General features: G+C 41.0%; 1 protein-coding gene across 1 annotated transcript in view; it reads right to left on the bottom strand.

The window, feature by feature from the left end:
* ppp3ca (protein phosphatase 3, catalytic subunit, alpha isozyme) overlaps positions 1–21,674 on the bottom strand; it is an 85,181-nt gene that overhangs the window by 31,501 nt on the left and 32,006 nt on the right. Inside the window, exons 3-4 of the mRNA XM_053648327.1 lie at positions 1,002–1,126; positions 2–113 (exon numbers count right to left, since the gene is read on the bottom strand). Coding sequence (XP_053504302.1) covers positions 2–113; positions 1,002–1,126 — 237 coding nt within the window. The remainder of the gene's footprint in view (position 1; positions 114–1,001; positions 1,127–21,674) is intronic.

The raw sequence follows: 21,674 nt of genomic DNA, 5'->3' as shown, positions 1-21,674 counted from the left end.
CATTCTTGTTTGAAGGTGAAATATTCTGTCAAATGTCTACATTCATGATTTCCTCTCAGTAAAAATAGTGTCTTTGGGTAGAGGATTTTCAGCGACCAAAGGTACAAAACACACTGCAGAAACAGAGGTCGAGAGTAAGTGTAATACATTTGTGACAAATTACACCATTACATGCTATTAAATACGGTGTCATCCTCTACAACTATAACACGTACTAGCTGCTTACAGCTTAAAACTCAAATGATTATGGCTCTTAACACTCAAATGATCTAGGCTCTTAATGCCTAACTCCAACTAGAATGTGCACTCTGTGTGTGTGTGTGTGTGTGTGTGTACATGTTTTTATATCTTGGTGGGGACCAAACATTCCCACAAGGTTAAGAAAATCTGACAGTTTTGATCTTTTGGGTCGTTATATTGACTGATTGATTGATTGATTTATTGACACCTGTAACACCTCAATAACCAATATAACTGTTAACCCTCACTGATGCATGTTAATCTACTTTTAAACCTTTTATTCCTTTATTCCCTATAACCATGTATTCATGAGCTAAAATCATTGCTACAGTACTAAACATAGTCCCAGTGTCAGGCCTGGAAAATATATCTGTAAGTACATCCTTATCAAATATATATTACGTTAAATGCTGACACCTCCACTATAATTAGCTCATGTTTGTTTAATTACTCTGGCTATAATACAGCTAGTGCAGCTATGAGATTTTCAATGTCATGATAGTGTCAATCTAAAAGTGTGCTAATCATAAGGGGTTCCATTTCATGAATGTTTAATTGATTTGCCACACACTTTTGTGAATCATTCATTCATTCGTCTGTCTTCAGTAACCTGGTACATCGGATCCAGAGTCTATCCTGGGAACCCTGGGCATGAAGTGGGAATCGCAGGGCACCATACACACACTCATTCACAACAAGGGGAAAATTAAGGTAAGCAGCATGTTTTTAAGGTGCTGGTGTTTGATTTGTGTTTCCCTCACCTCGATACTGAAATAACCCCGGTCCACGTAGTCTCCAAGGAAGAGGTATCGCGTTGTAGCAGGCGAGCCCCCTACTTCAAATAGCTTCATCAGGTCAAAGAACTGCCCATGGATGTCCCCACACACTGGCACAGAAAGAGACAAGAATAGAGAGAGAGAGACAGAGTGAATGAAAGAGTGAGTGAATTAGAGAATAGAGCCTATTAATCTCTACCACCAGTAGAATCACTCCATAGAAACCTCTCGTGTACTCTGTTACAGTGTGTAGAGGCACTGCAGTCACTCCTGTTTCAGTCTGCTTATTGAATGCATAAATGTTAAAGCTGCAAAAGAAGGACAGATGTACAGAAAGATTTTGCTAATGTAAAGCATCACTCTGTGTGTATGTGGGGTCAGGGGATTGTGTGTGATTATGACTCTGGGTATAGGAGATCCTGCGGCCAGATCTTTGTTATCTTTCAGTTTGATGAATCTTTCCTTGAGGAGGTGCGAGAGAGAGAGAGAGAGAGAGAGAGAGAGAGAGAGAGATGCAAACTCCAGTTGCCATGGCGACATGAATTTGATGAGGATAAATAATGAAATAAATGAGGAGTTATCATTTCTCTTGCCTTTGCTCAGCGTTGGCATGGAGATGCTGCCTAAGCGTTTACCCATGAGGCCCATCAGCCAGTTCATATTTGAATGTGTGTGTGGCCTCAAGACATATTAAAGGTAATATAAACTCAGCAAAAAAAGAAACATTCCTTTTTCAGCAGACTGTATTTTAAAGATAATTTTGTAAAATCTACATAAGCTTTACAGATCTTTATTGGAAAGGGTATAAACAATGTTTTTCATACTTGTTCAGTGAACTATGAACAATTACTGCACATGCACCTGTGGAGCAGTCCTTAAGACACTAACAGTTTACAGGCAGAAGGCAATAAAGGTCACAATTACAATAACTTAGGACACTAAAGAGACCTTTCTACTGACTCTGGAAAACACCAGAAGAAAGATGCCTAGGGTTCCTGCTCACCTACGTGAACATACCATAGGCCTGCTGCAGGGAGGCATGTCTGTAATGTAAGACGCCTAAGACAGGAAGGACAGCTGACAGCTTGCAGTTGAAAATTACATGTAATCATGTCCCCCCCAGACGTGACCGAGAACTTGCAAATGCCTTGGTGGAAGACTGGGGTAACATCTCACAGCAAGTACTGACCAATCTGGTACAGTCCATGAGGATGAGATGCACTGTAGTACGTAATGCAGCTGCAGGCCACAACACACTAACTGTTACTTTTGATATTGACGACCACCCCCCCCCACACACACACACAAACTAGTATTCCTCTGTTATGTCAACACAGGTGTTTGGTAACATTGAACAACATGAATTCCTGGTTCAGAATTTTGGCACTCACTCTTCACAGCTTGTTTCACTAATCGAGCTACTTCTGAATGTTAACTAGCTAGCTAAGCTGCATTAGCCAGTGTTGTAAGCTAACTAGCTAAAAAGTCAAACCAAAAACGTCCCCAGTGACGCTAAGAACAAGGAAATGATGAGGAAAACATCGGATTTTAACCACAATATTTGTTTATTTTACAATATCCATATCAATGTCTCTGATGTAACTGGAAGGATTTTTACAATTCTGACCATCTATGAGACTGAGAACCTTGTGCCTTGTGTAAGATGACCTACTGTAACTGTGTTAGTCTGCTTTAGATCTTTGACAAAACTGTGGTGGACAAGCCTGCATTTCACTTCCTCAATCTTCACTGCCCTCCTTCATCTCTTTCTCTCACACTCACACACAATCTCTCTCTCTCGCTCTCTTTCCCTCCCACCTGCCATCTCTGTCTCTGCTGATCTGCTCCGTTGTGGCCTTCGCCCACTCAGGGCTCGGAGCAACACCGGTAACGCTTTGCAAAATACTTCACAAAAACACAAACAGTGCCAGCCAACCGTTTCAGCCTTGCAAATGTTTGGGACCTCAAACACCAACACAGGTATGTATATTTTAAGCTCAATAAACTGACCATGTGATCCTCTGCAGACGAGTGGAGGCATTTTGTCACCACAATTTCTCAAGCAGTACATTCAATACATCAATCGCTGAATCCGTTGAATCCATCAATCAGACAAACAAAGCATTTAGACCTGAATGGTCTTCAGGGACGCAGCTGAAGTGAACATAAGCTGTGTTAAACGGACAGCAGGCTTATCTTTGTTGAAGTAACTGGAGCCATGGGCATTGAAAGCCTGGGCTGGGCCATTAGGATAAGCCATTAACACATTTTACAGTGACAAGCGGCTAGCAGCAATGTAGCAGTATGAGACAGCCAAGTAGTTTTGTCCTGCCTTAGGGATATCTCAGAGACAGACAGAGGAAGATAGATAGAAATAGTGAGAGAGAAGCCATGACGGGTAGTCATGATATTATGTGGGAAATAAATATCTATCCACAGCTCAACAATGAATTCATACTTGGGCAAATCCTTATATATATATATATATATATATATATATATATATATATATATATATATATATGTATATATGTGTGTGTGTGTGTGTGTGTGTGTGTGTGTGTGTATATATATATATATATATATATATATATATATATATATATATATATATATATATATATTACACAGTATCTCACAAAAGTGAGTACACCCCTCACATTTTTGTAAATATTTGATTATATCTTTTCATGTGACAACACTGAAGAAATGAAACTTTGCTACTATGTAAAGTAGTGAGTGTACAGCTTGTATAACAGTGAAAATTTGCTGTCCCCTCAAAATAATTCAACACACAGCCATTAATGTCTAAACTGCTGGGAACAAAAGTGAGTACACCCCTAAGTGAAAATGTCCAAATTGGGCACAAAGTGTCAATATTTTGTGTGGCCACCATTATTTTCCAGCACTGCCTTAACCCTCTTGGGCATGGAGTTCACCAGAGCTTCACAGGTTGCCACTGGAGTCCTCTTCTACTCCTCCATGACAACATCACAGAGCTGGTGGATGTTAGAGACCTTGTGCTCCTCCACCTTCCGTTTGAGGATGCCCCACAGATGCTCAATAGGGTTTAAGTCTGGAGACATGCTTGGCCAGTCCATTACCTTCACCCTCAGCTTCTTTAGCAAGGCAGTGGTCGTCTTGGAGGTGTGTTTGGGGTTGTTATCATGCTGGAATACTGCATACTGATCATGCTCTGCTTCAGTATGTCACAGTACATGTTGACATTCATGGTCCCTTCATGGTCCCCAGTGCCGGCAGCACTCATGCAGCCCCAGACCATGACACTCCCACCACCATGCTTGACTGTAGGCAAGACACACTTGTCTTTGTACTCCTCACCTGGTTGCCGCCACACACGCATGACACCATCTGAACCAAATAAGTGTATCTTGGTCTCATCAGACCACAGGACATGGTTCCAGTAATCCATGTCCTTAGTCTGCTTGTCTTCAGCAAACTGTTTGCGGGCTTTCTTGTGCATCATCTTTAGAAGAGGCTTCCTTCTGGGATGACAGCCATGCAGACCAATTTGATGCAGTGTGCGGCGTATAGTCTGAGCACTGACAGGCTGACCCCCCACCCCTTCAGCCTCTGCAGCAATGCCGGCAGCACTCATACGTTTATTTCCCAAACACAACCTCTGGATATGACGCTGAGCGCGTGCACTCAACTTCTTTGGTCGACCATGGCGAGGCCTGTTCTGAGTGGAACCTGTCCTGTTAAACCGCTGTATGGTCTTGGCCACCGTGCTGTAGCTCAGTGTCAGGGTCTTGGCAATCTTCTTATAGCCTAAGCCATCTTTATATAGAGCAACAATTCTTTTTTTCAGATCCTCAGAGAGTTCTTTGCCATGAGGTGCCATGTTGAACTTCCAGTGACCAGTATGAGGGAGTGTGAGAGCGATGACACCAAATTTAACACATCTGCTCCCCATTCACACCTGAGACCTTGTAACAATAACAAGTCACATGACAATAACTTTTGTTGCCAGCGGTTTAGACATTAATTGCTGTATGTTGAGTTATTTTGAGGAGACAGCAAATTTACACTGTTACACAAGCTGTACACTCACTACTTTACATGGTAGCAAAGTGTCATTTCTTCAGTGTTGTCACAGGAAAAGATATAATCAAATATTTACAAAAATGTGAGGGGTGTACTCACTTTTGTGAGATACTGTGCATAAATAAATAAATAAATAAATAAATAAATAAATATATGTGTGTGTGTGTGTGCATGTGTGTGTGCATGTGTATATATATATATATATATATATATATATATATGTGTGTGTGTGTGTGTGTGTGTGTGTGTGTGTGCATGTGTATATATATATATATATATATATATATATATATATATATATATATATATATATATAGCAAGAGCGAGAGAGACAATTATATTATGAGAGTTTTATGTCTGTACCGCCCTACTGCCTCGTTTCCCAACCAAACATCGTAAACAGAAATGTTGTAACCCTTTCATTCATACAAACAAGCAAAAAAAACCCAAAAAAAAACACTGAGCATACAATTCTACCACCTGTACTTTAATTGGACAATGTGTTCTCAGTCCACCTACTTTTAGTATGTCCCCCAAGACATTTTGGGAGGGGGGAAGATAAATTAAATAATCTTTTATATAATATTTTAACACTGTAGGAATGTTAACAAAATCGGATTGGATTTTACATGTTTCCTTCTCCAATCCATTGTTATTTTTTTTCATGCACTGAAATTATGTGGTGTTGACTGGCACAGCACAGATCCTGCTTATCACTGTTCTTTTTTCATTCACACGTTTTTATTCATTTTTAAAGAACCTATGCCAGCATTTCATTTGGATAAATTTTAAAAGACCTAATACACTCAATTTTTTTTTACAAGTTTGAACAAAATCAAAAAGAAATGTAATATATACCAATAGAATATTTAGTGTCCTGGTTTTTACATGTGTGGTCAAAAACATGAATGTTAAGATATTAATAGTGAGAAAATCTAAATTATACTAGTTCAGGTTTGGAGACAGAGAGGGGCAATAACAAAACTTTGCCTTCTTGCTTATGGTTCTAATTTTATGTTGAGTTTGCCTCTAATTTTATGTTGAGTTTGACTTATGTTTTGTATGGTATTATTGTCACAGGATAGACCCCAATTTTATGTTTAACTTCTTGGAATTCTTTTTATTTGCTGATAAATTGTAAAATAGAGACACATTTCCTTTAGCGACACATTTTTTCTGAAAAAAAAAAAACCAAAAAACATAGGGGGTACAGACTTTCAAACACAGCTTCTTTTTAGGCATTGTCAAATCGCATAGTTAGACTCAATATCACGTTCCGGAACGTAAGGGATGATTGTACAGATGCAAGTGCAGTAAAAGACTTTTATTTACGAGCGACAGGCAGATAAATTCAAATCATAATACAGAAGCATGGTAAAAACAGGCAATGGGTCGGCTGACGTGTTCTTCCTAGCGTGACATCTCTTCTGTCTTCCTGCTCCGCTGAGGACGTCGCTCTGCCTTCCTGCTCTGCTGAGGACGCCACTCGGTCTCCCGATTCAGCTAAAGACATTTTGCCCAAAGGGCTAGGACCGCCAGGGGAGTGGAGTGTATTCTGGCACTCCGGGAGGAGCGGCCTTGGGTGATGTTCTGTCACGATTGCCCCTTGAGTCAGCGCTGCAATATTGCAGCGTGCTCGTAAAACGAAGCGCAAGCTCATGCACGAGCCAGGTGCGCGAGCCCTTAGTGAACGCACGCTTTTTGGTCTTCAATGACTGTGACTTTGTTTACGTTGAACACGTGCTTTTGTTATGTTCATGTTCTGTCTCCGCCCCTGTTTTGTCATTGGGTGTTTTCCGAATGTGTGTCATCATCATTTTCAGCTGTCCTGTGTTTAACCCATGATTATGTTTGTTATATAAACCTCTTGTGTCTATTAGCACTTTGCGTAGTATTGAGTTTATCTGTTTACCAACCGGTTGTTCTTTGTTTCTCGTTTCTCGTTTTGATTCTTGTTATTGACCTTGTTTCTCGTTTCTCATTTTGATTCCAGCCTCACCCTGTTTATGCCTGTTTGTATATTGCCTGACCTTTTGTATGTTATTAGACCACGCTTTGGATTACCGTTTTGGATTTGTCTGCATATCTCTCTAATAAACGACTTTTACTGCACTTGCATCCGTTCTAAACCTCCCTTACCTTCTGGAACGTGACATAATACTACGCCTTCAAGATGGATGCAGCAGGAGCTGCACGTGCGAGCATCATGGCAATGTACATGGGATTGTCTGGCCACCCTTCAGGTCAGTCGAGTTTCCCCAGTGGACTGCCATAGACCTCCTGGAGATGAATTTTGGATTGTGTGATTACCCAAGGCGGTTCTTGTTCTACAGCCAAATGTACTTTTCAAGCCTGGCGAAACCCAAGCTGGACAAGAGACAGTGGCTTGGGTTCATTGTGTCCCGGTTTTATGGCCCGGCCCGGCCCGTGAATGGGTGGAGCATCTGGCCAGTACAGGGTCCAGTGCCCTCAATAATGTAACACAGTTTGCGGAGCTATTCTTGAAGGAGTTTGGGCATCCAGGGCTGAGCAACAACGTGGATCAACTTTTGAGGGGAGTCAGTGTGACGAACAAGCCTGACCTGCCATTCCACACCTATTATTAGTGGATTGACAGGGCAGCCTCCACAGCTCAGCTTCAGCACCCGGCCGACAGGGCAGTGGTGGAGGTGATGTCGACCTGCAAGACTGAGGGCTGCGGTAAAGAGGACCAGCTACAGTGTCCCACATGCAGGAAACGTGGGATCCATGGATCAATTTTCTGCTCTCGGGGATGTTTCAAGAGCAGCTGGCGTACTCACAAATGGCTCCACAAGAGAGCACATGCTGAGCTCCAGCTGGACGTCAACATGGTGACCTCATCTACAGAGCTCCAATCTGAGACCCACGAGGTGGTCTCACCTGCTGAGCTCCTGCCAGAGGTCAACATAGCGACTTTGGCTCTGGAGCTCCAGCTCGAGAGCAACGAGGTGGTCTCACCTGCCGAGCTCCAGCTGGAGGTCAACGTGGTGACCTCATCTCCAGAGCTACAGCTTGAGATCCACGAGGTGGTCTCACCTGCAGAGCTCCAGCATGAGACGCACAAGGCGGTCTCATTCCCAGAGCTCCAGCATGAGATCCATGAGGTGGTCTCAGATACAGAGCTCCAGCCAGAGGTCAATGAGGTGACCTCACCTCAAGGGCTCCAACCTGAGACCCATGAGGTGGTCTCATCCCCAGAGTTTCAGCCTGAGACCCACAAGTTTGTCTCATCTCCAGAGCTCCAGCATAAACTTAAGTTCCTGCTAGAGTTAAACGAGGTGACCTCCCAAGCCAAGTTCATGTCCAAGGTCGAAGAGGTGACCTCTCAAGCCAAGTTCCTGTCAGAGGTCGAAGAGACGAGCTTTCAAGCCAAGTTCCTGTCGGAGGTCGAAGAGACGACCTCTCAAGCCAAGTTCCTGTCTGAGGTCGAAGAGGTGACCTCTCAAGCCAAGTTCCTGTCCGAAGTCGAAGAGATGACCTCTCAAGCCAAGGTCATGTCCAAGGATGAAGAGACGACCTCTCAAGACAAGTTCCTGTCTGAGGTCGAACAGGAGACCTCTCAAGCCAAGTTCCTGTCCAAGGTCGAATAGGCGACCTCTCAAACCAAATGACTGTCAGAGGTTGAAGAGGCGACCTTTCAAGCCAAGTTCTTGTCTGAGGTCAAAGAGACGACCTCTCAAGCCAAGTTCCTGTCTGAGGTCGAACAGGAGACCTCTCAAGCCAAGTTCCTGTCCAAGGTCGAATAGGCGACCGCTCAAGCCAAGTTCCTGTCTGAGGTCAAAGAGACGACCTCCCAAGCCAAGATTTTCTCCAAGGTCGACGAGACGACCACTCAAGTCAAGTTCCTGCTAGAGGTCAAAGAAGTGACCTCTCAAGCCAAGTTCATGTCCGAGGTGGAAGAGGTGACCTGTCAAGCCAAGTTCCTGTCAGAGGTTGAAGAGGCAACCTTTCAAGCCAAGTTCTTGTCTGAGGTCAAAGAGACGACCTCTCAAGCCAAGTTCCTGTCCAAGGATAAAAAGACGACTTCTCAAGCCAAGTTCCTGTCTGAGATCGATGAGACGACCTCCCAAGACACTTTCCTGTCTGAAATCGATGATGTGACCTGCCACGCCACGTTCAAGGCTGAGATCAACGATGTGACCTCCCACGCCAAGTTACTGTCTGAGGTCGACAAGGTGACCTCTCATGCCAAGTTCCAGTCTGAGATTGATGATGTGACCTTCCACGCCAAGTTCCAGTCTGTAACCAACATCACGACCAACCAGGATCTCCTCATGCCTGAAACCGACATCACAACCAACCAGGTTCTGCTCACGCCTGAAGCTGACTTCAGGACCAACCAAGTCCTGATAATGCCTGAACCTGCTGACACGGACAACCACGTTCTGTTCACGCCCGGGTCTGCTGACATAACCAACCAAGTTCTGCTCACGCCCGAATCTGCTGCCAAGGACAACCAAGTTCTGTTCACGCCCGGGTCTGTTGACACAACCAACCAAGTTCTGTTCACGCCCAAATCTGCTGACACGGACAACCAAGTTCTACTCATGCCTGAAGCAGACATCATGACTAACCGAGTGCTCCTCATGCCTGAGACTAACGACACACCCAACAAGCTCTGCGTACAGCTGAGGATGCCACTCAGCCACCCTGTTCTACTGAAAAAGTTTCTCCGCCTCCTGTTGCAGCCAAGAGCACCGTTTGGCTTCCATACTCCGCCGTGGATGCCACTACGCCAAGGTTCTCTGAGGATGTCGTACCGTCTTCCTGCTCTGCTGAGGATGTCGCTCCATATTCCTGCTCCGTTGAGGACGTCGCTCTGTCTTCCTGCTCCGCTGAAGATGTTGATCTGCCTTCCTGCTCTGCTGAAGACGCCACTTAGTCTCACGGTTCAGGTAAAGAAATTTTGCCCAAAGGGCCAGGACCGCCAGGGGAGGGGAGTGTATTCTGGCACTCCAGGAGGAGTGGCCTTGGGGGGTTTCTATCATAATTTCCCCTTGAGTCAGCACAGCAATACTGCAGTGTGCTTGGAAAACCAAAGCGCAAGCTCGTGCACGAGCCAGGTGTGCGTGCCCTTAGTGAACGCACAATTTTTGGTCTTAATTGACAGTGACTTTATGTTGGACATGGTTATGGTTATGGTTATGTTCTGTCTCTGCCATTGTCATTGGTTGTTTTCTGAAAGTGTGACATTATCGTTTTCAGCTGTTCTGTGTTTAACCCATGATTACGTTTGTTATATAAACTAGGGATGCACCGATACCACTTTTTTCACACCAAGTACAAGTACTTAAATTTGGGTACTTGCCGATACCAAGTACCGATATGAGTGCTTCACACTTTTCGGAATGGCCCACGTCTGAAGCATGTCATCAAACGCACCTGCTATGGCTTGGCCAGTGTGCTAACCTCTAAACTGCATTGCTTGTTAAACGACTCTCTGGGGAGTAAAATCCTCATCGATCCACTGTGCTGTTAAACCTATAAGAGACATTGGGCTGACACTGCTAGTCCAAATATCAGTGGTGAAGCTAAAGACCGAAATGTCCTGCAACAGGTTCCTGATGTGCTTTTTCACCAAATCATGCGGCTTTGGTAATGCGGTATCTGTAATGTGGTGATGGCTTGGAATCTCATACTTCGGCTCAAGTACACCAAGAAGACGACGAAATCCTGTGTTATCTACAACTGACAATGGTTGGTCATCAAGAGCAATGAACTTGGTAAGAGCTTCTGTTATTTTTACTGCCCGTGGGTTGTCTCTGGACATTTTCTCTTGCTTCTCCAGCGTTTGCTACAAAGTTGGTTGTTGCTGTATCCCGCTGCTAGCATTAGCAAACTTTGCACTCTGCGTTATGTTTGTTCTTTAGATGTTTAATCAAATTGCTTGTATTAAATGACAGGGTGGCAGGGTATGCTGGTGCGTTTTGCTGCCGCTCCTGTTACCGTTTTGTTTGTTTTCGTTTGTTATTTTAAGTCATATTGTTTTAAATAACTGCAAGTTTTTTAATGTTATATTGTTTTTAGTGCAGTTACAATTGCGATGTGGTGGTGCCATTTTAAATATTTTGGACTGTTGTTTTTATTTCTGTGTTCCACCTGGAATAACCTGCAGCGTGCAACGCGGAATCAACGCCTCGGTTTGGCTGCGTGTGTGGATTGTACGACTTTGTGCTCACAGTGCGCTACAGAGTTTCAGCGCCTTGGTCTTGTGAGTGTGCACTTAATGACCATGGCCCTAAGGTACACTACACGCCAGATTCTGAATTTAAAACAGAGCTCTTATTGCCTAGCCAAAGACTCTTACAGAATCTGCCGAGACGCTGGATTGCTACATCCTAAACGATATATCCATCGGGGTTTGAGGGGCAGTTTTACTGTGTCATCTTCTCCTGACATCTTTGTCCTTACCTGTCGACGTAAGACCAACAAACTGCTCCATACTGGTTTTGATCACAGTAATTTAATATCGGTTCCCCGCGTGGAGATTAAACCACTGTCGTCTCCATTTCAAAGCCTGGCTTATGCCGCATTATTCAATGTGTGGCCCATGAATAACAAGGCGCTGCTTTTATCGGATTTTCTTACAGATAAAAAGCTGGACTTGTTGTTTTTAACCGAAACCTGGCATAAAGAAAATGACTTCTGTTTAACCAGATTACTCCAGTGGGCTTTGGAGTATTTGACCTCCCGAGGTTATCTGGCAGAGGCGGAGGCATTATTGTGGTTTACAACCTGAAGTTCAACATAAGCTCTGTGTCCATTCCCCAGTTTTCATCATTTGAATGCCTGGTCTTGAGTATTTCCCCTCCTGTATCTACCATCATCGCTACAGTCTAGAAACCACCTAAGGCTAAGACACATGCAGCTTTTATGTCAGAGTTTGCTGACTTCCTGTCAATGTTGAGAATGAAGATTGACAGAATGCTAATTGTGGGAGATTTTAACATTCATGTGGACCGGAGTGACTCTGTGGCGGCTAAGGAATTTCTGTTGCTAATTGATTGTTTTAGCTTCACACAGTTTGTAACTGACCCGACTCATAACAAGGGCCACACCCTGGATCTCGTGATTGCAAACGGCTCGTTTATATTGCAGTTTTCATCTGTTGACATTGGACTGTTTGATCATTCAGTTGTCTTTTTTAATCTAGAACTGTATCATCCAAGTGAACTTGGTTACCATCCAAACAGTAACCTTCCGGAAGTGGAAGTCTATTGATCAGACAGTTTTCTCCAATTCGGTTGTTTCCACCTTAAGTGATCTGCATCCCTAATCGCAGGAGGAGAAAGTTCTGCAGTTAAATTCTGCTCTTGCTGCTAATCTTGACTCTTTTGCTCCTCTAAGGTCACGTAAGGTCACATTCACCCGCTCTGCTCCTTGGTATAATGACAATCTGTGCTCTAGAAAGGCTGCTTGTCGGAAGATGGAGCGCAAATGGCACCTTACTGGACTGAATGTCTACTATCAAGCGTGGAAGGATCTTCTGGGTGATTATCGAGCACTAATGGAGACTGAAAGATCCTCTTACTTCTCTCAGGCTATTGTAAACAATCAAAATAATCCCAGACACTTGTGCCAAACCATAAGCAGATTGCTTCAAGTTAATGCCACTACATCCATTCTTATTCTTCTTGATCTTAGAGCTGCTTTCAATACTGTGGATCATGGTCTTTTACTTACCTGCCTTGAAAGTGTTTTTGGTGTGTCTGGGACAGTTTTAAACTGGTTTAAATCCTATTTAACTGACCGTTCCCAGTTTATTTCTATGGGTGGCTACAGGTCTGACACTAGCTCTGTGCTCACTGGTGTTCCTCAGGGTTCAGTTTTAGGCCCACTACTCTTCAATATTTATCTATCTCCACTTGGGCATCTACTGCGATCGCTCGGCCTCCATTATCACTTTTATTCTGACGATACCCAAATCTACATTCACTCAAAATCTGGTGAAAACCTTGATGTTTGTTTTCTTTCTGATTGTATTTCTGAGATAAAAACATGGATGAATAATAACTTTCTGTGCCTGAACAGTGGGAAAACCGAAGTTATGCTTATAAGCTCCCGTTATCAAATTCGCAAAGCTGGTCCACTGTCTCTGTTTGTTGATGGCTCTGTTCTATAGACCCAAAGTAAAATGAGGAACCTTGGAGTAATTTTCGATACCAGCCTTGCATTTGATTTTTTTGTTCAGAGCACTGTGAAAGCATCCTTTTTTCACCTCAGAAATATAGCTAGACTGCGCCCAATGCTAAACTTCTCTCCGGCTGAAAAGCTGATTAACTCATTTGCTGTCACTCGGCTGGATTGCTGTAACGCTGTTTTAGCCAGAGTTTCTAAATCTACAATTAACAAATTGCAGTATGTTCAAAACTCTGCCACCAGGATCCTGACGGGGACCAGGAAATGTGAACATATTACTCCTGTTTTGGAGTCCTTACACTGGCTTCCGGTCAGGTTCCGTGTCGATTTTAAGATCATGATGTTGACATACAAGGCACTACATGGCTTGGCTCCGCATTACTTAGCTGGTTTATTAATCCCTTACACCCCATATTGCAGACTATGCTCCTCACAGTGCAATTTGTTAACTGTTCCACAAACCCGCCTAAAATCCATGGGTGACAGGGCTTTTTCTGTCTATGCTCCTTCACTTTGGAACTCTCTTCCTCCTGAACTCAGGGAAGCTCAGACCTTTGACATTTTTAAAGCTTTACTTAAGACACACTTTTTTAAACTTGTATTTGACTGTTGATATCTTTTTTATTATTATTTTATAATTATTATTATTAATGTTGTTGTTGTTCTTATTAACTTTTATATTTTTTATTTTTCTGTGTACTGCTTATTTTGTGTACATCGCTTTGAGAAGCTGCTTTTAAAGGTGCTTTATAAAATAAAGTTTATTATTATTATATTATTATTGAATGAGCTATTTTTTACCCCTCCTCTTGACAGTTTAGCAGAGCATAGTTTGCAGTCTGCTCTACTTTTATCATCATCACTTATCTTAAAATATCTCCAAATTGCTGACATTGCTCCTCTTCCGTCTACCTACTCAACTGACGGAAGGTTAAGCTATGTCACGCTGTCATATAGTGGTATCGGTGTGGTTGTATCGGGGTAGTTTTACAAGTACGAGTACAAGTACATGAGCACAGTATTGGGCCGACACCTGAGTACTGGTATCGGTATCGGTGCATCCCTAATATAAACCCCTCGTGTCTATTAGCACTTTGCGTAGTATTGAGTTTATCTCTTTACCAAGCGGTTGTTCTTTGTTTCTCGTTTTGACTCATGTTATTGACCTTGTTTCTTGCTTTGATTCTAGTCTTTTTATGCCTGTTTGTATATCGCCTGACCTTTTGCATGTTATTAGACCACGCTTTGGATTACCGTTTTGGATTTGTCTAACTATCTCTCTAATAAACGTCTTTCTAACGTGTTCTAAACCTCCCTTACCTTCCGAAACGTGACACTCAATATTTATCATCATAAACACGAAATTAGTTGAGAAAAAATAAGGTCTTATTTTGTAGGGATGTAATCGAATACAAATACATTTTTTGGACAACAAATGTGCTATAAACAGATACAAACACATAGGAATAGGAGGAACATTTTTTTTAAGGATTGCCGGAACAATTCATAGGGCATTTACTTGAAACTAGCAACAAAAATTAATGTGAGCGGGAGGTTTTTATTTTCATACGAATGCGAGTGAGAGTTCATTAACATGAACATATAGCTTTCATTCATTCATCTTTAGCCTGGTCAGGGTGGTTTGGTACACTGGCATTTCATTCCGCTGGCAGAATGGAAATCGACTTATTGGACATTTTCAATCACTATAAACAAATGAATTATTTTATTGCCACAAGTCTGTTACAAAATTAGTCAGGATGCTGTTGGGTTTCTGTGCGTAGAGTATCATGACTGTGTTTAGCTGCTGGTGAGCAGGGCAACAGGATATTGGAGGGGTGTAAGCCCCCTCCTGGGCAAACAATTCACACCTCTCCTCAATACCATTGGTAAACTAAAGCTTTTTTCATAGTAAAACACAGTATATAAACTGGCACAATAAAATTACATATTTAATATATTAAGAACATATTAATAACATATTAGTATTTAAACCTAGTATGGTCAGTAAAAAAAAAAAAAAAGAAATATGACAAACTGCTATTTTTTTAAGTTCTGAGTGTCTACTTTCATATGAGCCTGTAACCACTACTGTGGAGAGATACATCACAAATAAATTCAGTGGTGAACACTGGCACTCCCAAACAACCAGAAATTCCTTTTTTGCCCTCTGGTAAAAAGAGTTAAATTAGGCTACTGGTTTGTTTATATTTTGCAAAATTGTCCACTTAAATTTTGGAACAACAGAAAATATGAGCTATTTTAAAAAATGTAAACATAATGATACAAACAAAATTAGACAAAAAATTAGAACTGTGCAAACAGGATTTAAAAAAATGCACACACAACTCTAGCTGAGATCAATAATAAACTTGCGTGATGTAGCTAAGGTTGAAGAACTGTCAGAACCAGAATTCACAAAGCATGCTGATACTGCTGCCATTTCTATTTACCCCCAGTGTTTTCCAGTTTTTCTGGAGGCAGAGTGGTATTCTAAAACCCCTTCTGATTTAGATCACGCCCCATTCATTTCAAATCTGAATGTAGATATAGATATTTGGAGCACTAAATAGATATAGATACAGATAATGCTAATGGAATTGTGTTACACCCCTATTATCTTCTATCAGACAATACACAAAGCTCTCATATATAGTGAAAATGAAAAAAAAAGTGGTCTGTGCAGTGCTGTCTGGGTTGCCTGCATCCACACACCCACATACAGGAACTCGAGCTGATGAATGACAGCAATGTGACAGGCTGCGGGTGGATAAGTGGACACACTCCATCATATACCTGCACTCTTTTCTAATCCCTCTCTCACTCTTTCAATGCTTTTTACAAGCAAGCATCTCCATATCCACTAATCACTCAATTGCTATCTATTTGCAACTGTAACTCCCTCTAACTGTTTTTGCATGTTTGGAATTTAAAGTAGACATCAACGATGAAACCAAAAAGGAGTTTTAATGTGTTCTAAAGAACTATTTCAGGAAGCAAATTACACGGCATCAACCCTTCAAGGTTTCTACACCAGCTGTTCTCAAAAGAAATACTATTAGGCAACAGTATGCTGAACAAAAACGGCCATTTTGCTGATTCATTTCATCTGTTCCGACAATTTTTTTTTTTGTTAAATTGGTACAGCCGTAATGAGGAATTAGCAGGGCTTGTGAAGTGTGCTGTGCACCATGAGACTGATACGCTACTCCTGCTAGTATCTCCAAGTTCACTGTTTTTTTCTCCTACCATCTCCTGCAGAGCATGGGATTTTCTGAAGGCAACTTCAAAAACCTTTCAGCCAAGCACGACTCTTTTGCTTACCGTCAGCCATGTTTTTTAAAGGCTTTGTAGATAGGAAAAGGTTTATATAATCCCTGCCCCTTATCCCTTGGAAAAAAAAGGCAGTCACATTGCATGATGAGTGCTGTATAATGTATGGTGAAATCAAATGAACATAAGTGAGCTGGAAAGCAGGCAATGGGATCTGCTGTGAAGGGGATGTTGTGGGTAGCGCACATTGTGAAACACCACAATGTCCACAAACACATCAGTTTTTATATAAATGTTGACATACTGTCAACTGACATGACTGTTATAGTGAACGTAATAACATGTTGTACTGTACAACCCATTCTGTTTATTGTGACTAAGGGATCATACTTTTTTTTTTGGTCAAATCACACATTAGACCATCATGATTTTGTCATTTCAGCATACTAAATAGACAGTAAGCAAAGAAGAAATTGCTCCATGATCACTAACTCTCTCTCCCCTTTAGGTTTAAATTGTGTAACAGTAAATGGGTGCGGTGGTTTATGCTCAAAATAAAATAAAGAAAAACTAGTTCTACTGTTTAAAGTTGAACTGGCTATTAAATTACAGTAGTTACAACAAGTCAGTATTTTCAGGTGCAGTGAGTCCCTTGAAATATGCTTTAAGATTTCAAAAACAGTAAAGAAAGATCAAATATACCAGATGCAAATCAGAGAAAATAGCATTTCTAGATTATTTTGATAAACTATAGAACTACTATTATACTGCTACTACGACTACTACTGCTACTACTACTGCTACTACTATTACCACTACTACGTAACGTAGACTGGAGGCGGATGCAGTTGCAGGTCAAAGTCTTTATTAACAGTAGACAAACAAACACAGGAAACGCGGTCTTCACCAGGAAAACAAGAAACTGGTATCGTGGCTTGAAACTAGAGCAGGGCATGAAACCAGACCGCTTAACATGCTAACGCATTCACTATCGTACTCAACCATAAACGGGAACCGCATCAGCCGTCTGGTACAAACTATACCAACTATAATACTAAGCGAAGTGCGCAGTCACACGGGGGTTTAAATAGCAAACCTAATCAAACCAAAACATGGACACCTGGGCTAATCAGAGACATGATCAAACTTAATTCAATGTCCAAGGGGGAAGCGAACGAAAACAAAAGTCACGTGACCAGTCAGAAGCCGTGCCTCAGTGCCCTCTGCTGGCCGTGGCGTAACACAACTACTACTACTATTACTACTGCTACTTCTACGACTACTACTACTACTACAACTACTACTACTATTACTACTGCTACTACTACTACTATTACTACTATTACTAGAACTACTACTACTATTACTACTGCTATTACTACTACTACTACTACTACAACTACTACTACTATTACTACTGCTACTACTACTACTACTACTGCTATTACTACTACTACTACTACTATTACTACTACTACTACTACTATTACTACTACTACTACTACTACTGCTACTACTACTACTGCTGCTACTACTACTACTACTACTACTGCCATGACCATAACTAGCTATGAGGACACTCATAACTGAGGTCTGGACCTTGATAGTTTCGGAAGGTTTTTCCCCCCTCCAGCTGTCAAATCCTTTGTGGAAAAGTGTTGATCCTGCGTGGCTGAATGTAGCATACTATGTGAATGTTGCATCCCAATATTACCAGGTTGAAGAAAAATAATTTGTTTTAGTTTGAACAAACTTATGCACAACAAGCATTATATTCTAGGAAAAAGATGCAACGTACAGAAGTTAATAATAACGTGTGCATGTAAATTTTTTAGTGCCTACATTTTAGCTAAAACAGATGAGCAGCTGCATTATTCCTCAAGCGCCCATTGGCTATCGTAAAACCCCGTATATACACAGTTTGTTCCATGACTGGCTTGACCATGGTATGCTGCATTGCCAGACTTCTTGTTGAGAGATATGCAAATACATTATATGGCCAAAAGTATGTGGACTCCTGACCATAACATCTATATGAGCTTGGTGACATCCCATTCCAAATCCATGGGTAATAATATGGAGCTGCCCCTGCCTTTGGGACTATAACAGCCACCACTCTCTGTACCATGTTCTGTACAAGATTTTGGAGTGTGTCTGTGGGAATCTGTGTCCATTCAGTCAAAAAAAGCATTAGTGAGGTCAGGTTCATCCCAAAGGTGTTCAATTGGGTTGAGGTCAGGGCTCTGTGCAGGCCACTGGCGTTCCTCCACATGAACCTCATAAAACCAGTCATGCTAGAAGAGGAAAGGGACTTTTCCATGCTGTTGCATATTACACTGAAAGCAGATAATTGTCTAAAATGTCTTCGTATGCTGTAACATAAACATTACCTTTTACTGGAACTAAGGGGCCCAAACCCTGAAAAACAGCCCCAGACCATTATGCCTCCTCTACTACACCTTACTGTTGGCACTATGTATTCCGGTAGGTAGCATTCTCCTGGCATATGCCGAACCTAGATTCGTCTATCAGACTGCCAGATAACCAGATCTCCAGAGAACATGTTTCGACTGCTCCAGAGTCTAGTGGAAGTGTGCTTTACATTATTCCAGACAATTCTTGGCATTGCACATAGTGATCTCAGGCTTGTAGACAGCAGCTTGGCCACGGACAACCATCTCATGATGGTCCTGATGCAGTTCTTGTTTTGTTGTTGCATTCAGCGGCAGTTTGGAACTCTGTAATGAGTAATACAATAGCGAATAGGCAGTTTTTACGCTCTATGTGCTTCAGACTTGGTGGCCCTGGTCTGTGAGTTTACGTGGTCTGCTGCTTTGTGACTGCTGTTGTTGCTCCTAGATGCTTCCATTTCACAATAATAGCACTTACAGTTGACCAGGGTATTTACAGTTGATTTATCAGGGCAGGAATTTCATGAACTTACTTGTGGGAAAGGCAGCATCTTATGACAGTTTAAAGTCACTGAGCTCTTTAGTAAGGCCCATTCTACTACTAGTGTTTGTCTATGGAGACTGCATGGTTATGTGCTCGAATGTATGCACCTGTTAGCAATGTGTGTGGCTGAAACTCCTGAACTCAGTAATTAAAAGGGGTTTCCAAATACTTTTGACAATATAGTGTTTTATAGGCTAACATCTGACATACTTATGATGTAAATGTTTGAGCTTATGTATGAATGTTAACCCCAGGTTGCTTTTTTTAAACTACAAACAATATTACTAGCCAGATCAGCTTGCTAGCTGCAGTAATATTAGAAGTTAGGCTACAAGATAGATATAAATAAACACTTCATATTCATTAGATTTTAAATTAAAGTAAATTTTTTACTGCGGGTTTTGCCATATGGCAACAATTAATTTATTTACAATTTTTTGAGGCAATAATACAAAACTAATATTTTACTATGTAACTGGAAAAAAGTGGGCTTTAACTTTAACATAGCAAAAAATAAAGTTAATTATGAACTGTTGTCCCGATGGGATGAACGCAATAAAATGCAAAGATTAAGGCATTTATTATGTAGCACTTCAACAGAACAATATACATTCAGTAATAAATTAACTATAAGACCATGAAAGTTACTCCAAATTATGAAACATGCTCTTAGAAAAAAAGAGTTCCTCAAGGGTTCTTTGTCTAGATAATTGTTATTAACTTCTTAAAAAGGTTCTACATGGAACCTTCTCTGACATTCTGTTGTAAGCTTCTGCAAAGAACCTTTCCAGGTTGTGCCAGAGAGTCAACAAAAGAACCCCTAAGGCTTTTAGATTGATCTTTCTTCTCTAAGACTGCACATACAGAAATGTGTCTAGGTGTGTCTAGGCACCATTTATATTTATAGTATGTATTTATGTCAGTAAAGAAAATAACATTTTCACTTTCACTTTTGTGGAAAAAAACACAGTCAAGGCTGTCTGTCATTAGCCGCTTAGACAGAAGACCAAGTTTGAAAATGAACTGTGGCAAGTTGTGTGTATATATATATATGTATATATATATATATATATATATATATATATATATATATATATATACACACATATATATATATGATGGCTTGCCATCATTGATGGAACAACGAATTCTGAATTATACCAGCGAATTTTAAAGGAAATTTTCTGAACATCTGTCCATAAAATGAATCTCAAGAGAAAGTGGGTAATGCAGCAAGATAATGACCCTAAGCACACAAGTCATTCTACCAAAGAATGGTTAAAGAAGAAGTAAATGTTTTGTAATGGCCAAGTCAAAGTCCTGACCATAATCCAATAGCAATATTGTGGAAGAACCTGAAGCAAGCTGTTCATGTAAGGAAACTCATCAACATCCCAGAGTTGAAGCTATTCTGTACTGAGGAATGGACTAAAAGTCCTCCAAGCTGAAGTGCAGGACTGATCAACAGTTACTGGAATTTATTAGGGTTACACCAGACACTGAAAGCAAAGTTTCACATACATACGTCACTCACAGATATGTAATATTGGATCAATTTCCTCAATAAATAAATTATTGAGTATAATATTTTTTGTCTCATTTGTTTAATTGGGTTTTCTTTATTTACTTTTAGGACTTGTGTGAAACTCTGATGATGATGTTTTAGATGATATTTAAGTAAAAATTGAACTTCTAAAGGTTCACAAACTTTCAAGCACCACTGTATGTATATTCAGTATTGTGCAAAAGTCTTAGACACCCTATTTTTTAGTACAAACTTTGTTATAGATTGTTTATTTCATGACTTCTACATTATCAAGTCAGTACAAAAACATTTTAGATTTCCAAACATTAGTTTTCTAGCACAAAATGAAATGTTACAGAAAAAAATGCTTATATGTTAGTAAAGAATGCAGCATATTAAGTGGTAAGAGACACTTTTCAGACAAGAAACACAATGAAGGTTGCTGGGTTTTGCTGCAAAAATAAGAAGCAAGTGCGACAGTCAAAGTCTCCAGAAGAACCATGGCTGGTTCTGCAAGATGCTCAATAAAACGTACACTCATTTCCTTATAACACTGCACTAATTCTACCTGAGACTTTTTTAAAGCAAAGCTTCATCACACCAAATATCGCCTTTGTTTCACTGATTACTGTTTACTGCTCTTAATAATATTTTTTTTTAATGGAGAAACATTAAAT

The sequence above is a fragment of the Ictalurus furcatus genome, chromosome 18 (assembly GCF_023375685.1).
Source record: "Ictalurus furcatus strain D&B chromosome 18, Billie_1.0, whole genome shotgun sequence".
In the NCBI taxonomy this organism is placed as follows: Eukaryota; Metazoa; Chordata; class Actinopteri; order Siluriformes; family Ictaluridae; genus Ictalurus; species Ictalurus furcatus.
This window is presented reverse-complemented; position numbering and strand designations above follow the sequence as displayed.